The sequence below is a fragment of the Oreochromis aureus genome, linkage group 15 (genome assembly GCF_013358895.1).
Source record: "Oreochromis aureus strain Israel breed Guangdong linkage group 15, ZZ_aureus, whole genome shotgun sequence".
Classification (NCBI taxonomy): domain Eukaryota; kingdom Metazoa; phylum Chordata; class Actinopteri; order Cichliformes; family Cichlidae; genus Oreochromis; species Oreochromis aureus.
Window position 1 is genome coordinate 21,232,488 of NC_052956.1, and position 8,114 is coordinate 21,240,601.

General features: G+C 43.8%; 1 protein-coding gene across 1 annotated transcript; it reads left to right on the forward strand.

The window, feature by feature from the left end:
- The first annotated feature begins 1,751 nt into the window (after positions 1-1,751).
- LOC120433128 lies at positions 1,752-7,183 on the forward strand. Its single transcript, XM_039598729.1, has 9 exons — positions 1,752-2,567; positions 3,061-3,417; positions 3,657-3,983; positions 4,375-4,509; positions 4,619-4,705; positions 4,779-4,807; positions 5,312-5,368; positions 5,534-5,602; positions 5,708-7,183. The coding sequence occupies exons 2-9, from the start codon at positions 3,357-3,359 to the stop codon at positions 5,846-5,848; spliced, it is 906 nt and encodes a 301-aa protein (XP_039454663.1). The 5' UTR covers positions 1,752-2,567; positions 3,061-3,356; the 3' UTR covers positions 5,849-7,183.
- Positions 7,184-8,114: the final 931 nt, after the last annotated feature.

Consider the following 8,114-nt stretch of genomic DNA (forward strand, 5'->3'; position numbering starts at 1 on the left):
AGGGTGATGAGGCTGCAGCTGGCGAGGGTGATGAGGCTGCAGCTGGCGAGGGTGATGAGGCTGCAGCTGGCGAGGGTGATGAGGCTGCAGCTGGCGAGGGTGATGAGGCTGCAGCTGGCGAGGGTGATGAGGCTGCAGCTGGCGAGGGTGATGAGGCTGCAGCTGGCGAGGGTGATGAGGCTGCAGCTGGCGAGGGTGATGAGGCTGCAGCTGGCGGCTGGACCTGCTCCTCGGACCCTCCAGCTGACGAGGCAGAAGGCTGGACGTGCTCCTCGGCCCCCAGCCAAAACAGTCTCAGGACCAGCAGGCGCACGGCCTCTGGCAGGGGCGGAACGGGACCAGCAGGCGCACGGGCCTCTGGCAGGGACGGATCGGGACCAGCAGGCGCACGGGCCTCTGGCAGGGACGGATCGGGACCAGCAGGCGCGGGGCCTCTGGCAGGACGGATCGGAACCAGCAGGCGCGGGGGCCTCTGGCAGGACGGATCGGAACCAGCAGGCGCGGGGGCCTCTGGCAGGGACGGATCGGAACCAGCAGGCGCGGGGCCTCTGGCAGGACGGATCGGAACCAGCAGGCGCGGGGCCTCTGGCAGGGACGGATCGGAACCAGCAGGCGCGGGGGCCTCTGGCAGGACGGATCGGAACCAGCAGGCGCGGGGCCTCTGGCAGGACGGATCGGAACCAGCAGGCGCGGGGGCCTCTGGCAGGACGGATCGGAACCAGCAGGCGCGGGGCCTCTGGCAGGACGGATCGGAACCAGCAGGCGCGGGGGCCTCTGGCAGGGACGGATCGGAACCAGCAGGCGCGGGGGCCTCTGGCAGGCACAGGACAGAACCAGCAGGCGCGGGGACCTCTGGCAGGCACAGGACAGAACCAGCAGGCGCGGGGACCTCTGGCAGGCACAGGACAGAACCAGCAGGTGCGGGGACCTCTGGCAGGATTAACTTTCCCAGGCTCTCAGCGGAGAATGATGGCTGAAAGGTCTCAGAGTTCTCAGGTAACCTGGGATTCGCTAGTTTCTTGGACTCCTGGGGTCCAGAGTCAGCTGAGGGTTGGAGCTCAGCCTCTGGGGAGGCCCTGGAGAGAGGTACAGTCTTTATGTGTGTGTCTTTTTGTTTAACATGAGTGAGAAAAGGGGCTGCTCAGCAGGAGACTGGATTGATAAAGGCTGAAGCGACGGTGGCGGTGAGAATGAAACTAGTGAAGGAGCAGATGAATGAGCTATATGTAACGGAGTAGCTAACTGGGCATCTGACTGAGCTGAGGGCAGCTGAATGGCTAGCTGGGCTGCTGAATGAGCTAACGGTTGAAGAGGTTTTTGTAGTGAACGTAATGCAGGGGTGGTAAAGGCTCCTCTGAGTCTCTAGGGCTTGGCTTAACTAGCTGAACGAGATCAGAAGAAACAGTTTTGCTTAGGCTCCTCTGCTCTAAGAGAACAGGGCAGAAACAGCCCGTTAAGTCTCCCTCCCCATTCTTGGATTGCAAACCTACAGCCTTAGTAATAGATTCAGCAGTGCATGTCAAAACAGAATTCAAACTGTCCGGGGTTAACTCTGTATCGACAAAAAAGTTCTTAGTTGGCTCCAACAGAGAGTGCACAGTCAGAGTTTTGCCCATACATTCTAATTCTTCAGCGGAAAAGGCATCAACGTAATCAGTCAGGGAGTCTTTTCTTTCTACAGGACCAGGGTGAATGTCCATGGAACAAACCGCCTTCACCTCACTGCTCTCAGCCATGAGAGAAAAACGGTCTCCATTACTATTCGCAGGTGAAGCAATAGGGATACAGTCAACATCACTCACCATTACCTGCTGTTCTGCTGAGTGATTGGGCTCCGGTTGTAGTGAGGAATAACGGCGATGGCGCCGCTTCCTCCTGGTGGCAGGGGCTGAGGTGACAGGAGAAACTGGTGATGATGGACAAAAGACGTCCTCGTCCTCATCCCGCGACCACATCGCTGCCAAGCAGGAGGCAGGTGACGTAGGCCCTGAGCAGCGAGTAGTGGAGCTCTGTGGCTGCGGTGCGAAAACGTCTCTCCCCTGTGGCGATTGCTTCTGTGCGGCAGACGACTCCGCGGGGTGCTCCTTATGTTGCTGCCGATGCGACGGCCTAGGCGAAGAATACTGGGCGCGGGCAAAGGCTGCAAGCTCCCGAGCTTGTAACACCTCATGAGTTTCATGCAACTGGTCCATCAAGCCCATATATTCTCTGAGCTGATGCAGATGAGGATTCCCCTCCAGGATCGCTTTGATAGCTTTAATCCCAACCGCCATCACCTTAGCGTCCGTTGTGTGGGAAATCCGTTTAACCAGACATTGAATACGGGAGATATCACACTCCCGGGACGAGTCCGCTGGGTCCAGGTTGTGGTCGCGTCGTTCTGTCATGGCTGTGTGCAGGCAGGCAGAGAGGAAGGACCCAAAACGCAGGACTCACGGAAGCGAAAGTAACTCAGAAAGAACTGCTTTATTGCAGGCTGCTTACCAAACAGAAGACTAACTAAACTGGAAAATATAAACTAATAGGCAGGCAAGAACAGGAAACAGGACACACAGCGGAAACTGAGGGTGAGTAGACGTTGACGACGCGACAGAGAACAAAGGAAACACAGGGCTTATATACACATGGCAGTAATCAAGGGATGAGAGACAGGAGGGGAACACACCTGGGAGAAATCAGAGCTGACGGGACAGGGGAAACGTAAACTGAACACACTCACATGAGACGGGGACCTTCAGAATAAAACAGGAAGCACACGACAAACAGAGACACAGACGCAGACTCATAAGCAAGCACAATAACATCACGGACAGACAGAAGACCAAACACAGGCCACCTAAACTAAACATGAGGGCAAGCTAACAAAACCCAAACCAGAAATACTCATCATCGGCAAAGGAACAGAACACCATTACAAACAAAACAGCATCACCAGAGGATGAGAAATGATCCATAATGCAAAGATAAACCAAAGCATAAGAAACCCAAAATGCTGGGTCAAACCGACCCAGGACCGTGACAGAAGTGGAGAGTCTGAGTTCATCCAGTTCTCACACGCAGGCAGCAGCAGGGAGAATTTCATGGTTTGATCCACAAGTTGAAGCTGCATCATATTCATCCACATTCCAGGATGTCAGTGGGTCAGTTTGAGCGCTTGTTAGCAGCGCTGGGGCTTCATCTGAGAATGCAAAGAAATCATTTCAGAGTCAACTGAGTCAGAGCAGCGTGTAGCTGTGTGTCTGAGATAAATTCTTAAATGCTATGAACTGATGTCACTATGAGGAAGTGAGCAGGAAGTTGATGCTGTATTCATCTCTGAGAGCAAGAACAGAGACTGAGAGAGACAGAGAAGCACGATGGCTGCATTCACATGGATTCAAATGTCTTCATTACTGATACTGATGCTTCAGTTTAAAGGTAAGTGTACATAGAAACACATTCAATTAATAAACTGCATTATTATCACAAGTGTTACTTCTTTATTCTTCCTTTAACTGAGACAGTCATGATTAACTTTTTGACTTGAGCTGACTCTTGGAAACTAAAGTTGAAACTTAAACTTGTGTTGTTTTTAAAATAAACTTCACATTATAAACATAACAGTCATATTCATAACATATTTGATGTTTCACATTTCTCTCTCTTTTTCTCAACAGGAACAACTGAGCAACATCAAACTGTCACAGCTGGACGTGGACATGATGTTACTCTGTCTTGTAAAAATGTGATACAAGGTCAGCATAACTGTATCAGTACTACCTGGATCTTCGGTCATTCAAGCAGTGCAGTAGCACTCTTTAACCTTGGGCAGAATAAAGAAGCCAAACCTAAATCAGACAGACTGAGTCTTTCTGCAGACTGTTCTCTGGTTATAAAGAAGGTCACAGATCAGGATGTTGGTCGTTACACCTGCAGACAGTTCAAAACAGCAACAGGATCACAAGAAGGTCCAGACTTTAACATTCATCTGTCTGTTATTAACAGTGAGTATTTACATCTTAATGTTTTCAGCTCAAACTGTCCTGTTAGAACAACAAACTGAAACACCACAATAATTATGATCACAGTGATGAAGTTCATTTTTCTATTGTTGCTTTTCTCTTACAATATCTCCATCTTCACCAGTGTATGTACATGAGAACAATGATAAAGCATCTTGAACAGCTCTGTGTTGACATATGAACACTGTAGACTCACAGTTGAGTGGCTGTATGAAGATAAAGAGAACATATCCTCAGACATGAGACATCATCAACAATGAGACTTGTTAGACTGTTAAACATCTCACCACTGTTTCCTCTCTGTTGTTGTTCACTTACTTTCAAGTCTTTTCTTACTGTTGGTGTCTTTAATGTTGTTATTGTATTTCTTTAGGTGAAGATGTGAAAACGACTAAATCAACAACAGTGACGTTCACCACAAAAAACTCGTCAACAACATCAACAACTAAACCAACTGGGAAAATAACAAACATATGGACAACAAGAGCGGAAGTAAAGACATCAGGAGGTAGAGACTGAATCTCTCTTTTTGCTTGTCTTGTTGTTAGACAACAAGTTGACAAGTTGAGTATGTGTGGAAAAATTCAATGTTTAACATGTTTTAATAATCTCTCCAGTTCAGTCAGGTTATATCATCGTTCTTGTGGGTTTAGTAACACTGTTCATCATTGTTGTGGTGATCATCAGATGGAAGAAAATTAAAGGTGAAAACATTCACAGATTAAAGTTTATGATAAATTGATTCATAAGTAAACTCATCTTTTTTCCTCTTTTCAGAAAACAAAACACAATGTGGCAACAACACGGTGAGTTCAAATTCAGCCATGTCATTTATATCATCATCTGTTAACTCTATAGTTTCATACCAGACTGAGCCTATAATTGGAGATTAAATATCGGAATTTCAGGAGCGGGACCACGCCTCCAAACACGCTCCTTCTGGTTCTCATGTATATAGGTTCCCTCAGTTCTACAAGCTGCTCATTCTCATTTTCGTGCCCCACCCTCCGTCCCCTTTTCAATTCTTTAACTTCTTTACTTCTGTTTCGAACATTGGGATCTGCCAGCCCTGGGAGCCACTGCCAGTCCCCTTCGAGGCCTTCCCAAAACCACTAAAACGCTGTCAAACCTAAAATGAGGGCGTGGGCCCAGCTAGTGAAATGATCTTTAACGATAAGTTCAGTGACATAAAGGTTCAAAGGAAGAAACAAGGACAGGGAAATACGTTGAATTAATTGATTAAATATTCTTTAGATTTAATTTGTTGTTTACATTGAGCAGATTTTAAAAATAAAACTGTATTTTTTCAGGGACTGAGCTTAAACCCTGCAGATACTCAGTCTGCTCCAGGATCCAGTCAGGACACGGTGAGATCACACACTACACCCAGTGCAAAGTTAGTTTCAACAGAGAAGAGCAGAAACTATGATGTGATGAGGACCTGACGCTGAATTTACTTAAACAGATGTGAAACAAACTCGTTATAAATCCACATTTTACTGAGCAGTCATTGTGTTGTATTCACTGTGCAGGCTGATGCCGATGATGGTGTTTCCTACGTCTCCATCAGCTTCACCAAGAAGTCCAAGAATAAATCCAGGGTAAGAATTTGATATTCATAGAGATGGTGTTAGTAATAACATCACGATTTTCAAAACTCCTGTCAGGTTATGTCTTTAAGACGTTTTTGTATTATTTTCTTAAAGTCCCGTGGTGATGATGATGAAGGTGACACTGTGACCTACAGCACTGTGACCTACAGCACTGTGAAAGCTTCCTCTTCACCTGCTGGAGTTTCCACTGATCCCAACAACCTCTACTCCACCATCAATTACCCAAGGAAATAGGATGTTAGTCATGCTAAGTTTTTTAACTAGATAGATAGATAGATAGATAGATAGATAGATAGATAGATAGATAGATAGATAGACATTTTTCAGTTCACTTATTAGTTTTGGTAACTCTGAGTCAAACATTAAGTCTGATTATGTTTACTTGAGAATACAAAGACTGCAGGATTACTTTTTCATACCACTGCATGTGCTCATAGATTCAGTGGGTTACTTTGAACAAGGTGAACATTATTACATTGAATATTATTACATTAATATTCACCTTAAGGTTTCTTAAATCGATTTAGGTCATTTTTTAATTTTTTTTAAGTAGAATATAAAAACTAGTAAACAAAAAACTAAACCAACACAAAACACAACGTTACAAATAGTGTACTAGTGAAAATAACATGTCTGTTTGCACATGCCTAGTTTTTGGGATTAATTTCAGTGTTAACCAGAATCCTTAAATAGTAGTTACTGTTTCAGGGCTCTGGTGATGATGTCTTACTATGCCGTGCTGACCTGCTTTCCACCTTCATGGTACAGTAAGCAGAATCTGAGCTTTTGAATGCATGCTAAACTTTTTGCTATAAATATACCAACACTGCAGCAGTGCTTTCAATGATATCCTGTGATTACTGGAGTCAATACAGTGACATAAGTGTATGGGTAAAAGTACACTTTGGTCTATGCAGAGACAAAGTATGTGATGGAACAGCATGGTTAGCAGGTGACACAGCAAATGTTCAGACTCACATATGACAGTGTTAGATGAAAATATTGAAATATTGAAAATATTCTGCACGTTCATATAAATGAATTAATGAAACGCTTCACTAATATTAACATTATAAACGATCACAGTAGTGATCTCCCTATGACTGTTAAATTCTGGAGCAATTAGCACTAAAAACAGAACTGTGTAAATGTTAGACTTTTCATTAGGCTGACATGTAGTAGTAATTACAAAGTGTGAAGTATAAGTAAACTGTTTTCTTTTCCAGTTTCATTAGGAAATTTATGATTACTCACTGTTTGCACACCAAACTTTATGGTTCTTTCCCCCCAGTTTCTTAAATTCTTAAGGACAATGAATTCAAGAAAAAAAACAGCAAACAGACATTTGTCACCAGCTGTCTTCATGAGAAGTTCACAGAAAGAAGAAGTGCATGATATGTATGTGGTCAGCATTAGAGGGTTAAACCTACACAGCTCTGCATATCCTCACCAAACCACTTCCCTTCAGAAACAATACATACAAAAAAAGAGACAGGAAAGAAAAGGTTCAATGGGACCACCAATAAATTTTAATGGGTTTTGTTGGTTGTTTTTGTGCGTTACTCTTTTCTGGCATCGTTGTATTATACTCAATTGTATATAGCATTTCTATTCTATTTTATTCTATTGTATGTAGTATTTTATTTTATTCTATTCTATTATGTACAGTTCTGCACAGTATCTTATTTTATCTTATTCCAGTGGTTTTTTTTCTTCTAATTTTTCTATGTAACTTTGCACTGTCCACTGCTGTAACTAAACAAATTTCCCACACGTGGGACTAATAAAGGTTATCTTATCTTATCTTATCTTATCTTATCTTATCTTATCTTTTTCCTAAATGTTAGCACTGGTGACATGTGCTGCACATTCCCTATTTTATCTTTTATGATGGATAATATCTGCTGTATCTCGGTTATTGAGCTGGGAGAGGACATCAGTGACAGTAACTGATGTTTTATTACATAGTATGTTTTTTTTTATTTCATTTTTTGCAGTCTGTCTGACACCTCAGAGCCCAGTATCAGCTAGCATTTAATGTTCTCTCCAGTTATCCTTCCTGTTCTTTCATCTTCAATTTTAAATATTTAATTAATGTTTGAACAGTTTTGTTTGTACTGACCCTTTTCTTAAATAATGCATGAATGGCTCTCCTTACATTTCAGCTGTTATATGATTGCAAATTATACTCAGACAGCATTAAAAAAAACAAGATAAAATGATCTAATATATGTTTAGAATTGTGTGAAACCTCAACATAGTATATTCTCACACTCATCGATGTGTTAACCATTTATCTGTCAGAGGTTCATCTGGTCATCATGAAACCTCCAGAGCTCTGCTGCTGTTGGACCCACATTCTCACCAAAACACTTCCTCTTCACTTCTCAGAAAACAACAACAACAAAAAATAAAAGACTTTAGAGGTACAACGAGGAACCAACAGGTCTCAAATCACCAACACATCTCATTTAGTGTTCTTATCAGTACTCACTGCTGC

Bases quoted from the DNA above. Each gene is read 5' to 3' on its own strand.
- LOC120433128 (XM_039598729.1), top strand. From the start codon at position 3,357: ATGGCTGCATTCACATGGATTCAAATGTCTTCATTACTGATACTGATG. The intron at 4,706-4,778 runs GTGAAAACATTC...TCCTCTTTTCAG, and splicing joins CAGATGGAAGAAAATTAAAG to AAAACAAAACACAATGTGGC. The intron at 5,369-5,533 runs GTGAGATCACAC...TTCACTGTGCAG, and splicing joins CAGGATCCAGTCAGGACACG to GCTGATGCCGATGATGGTGT.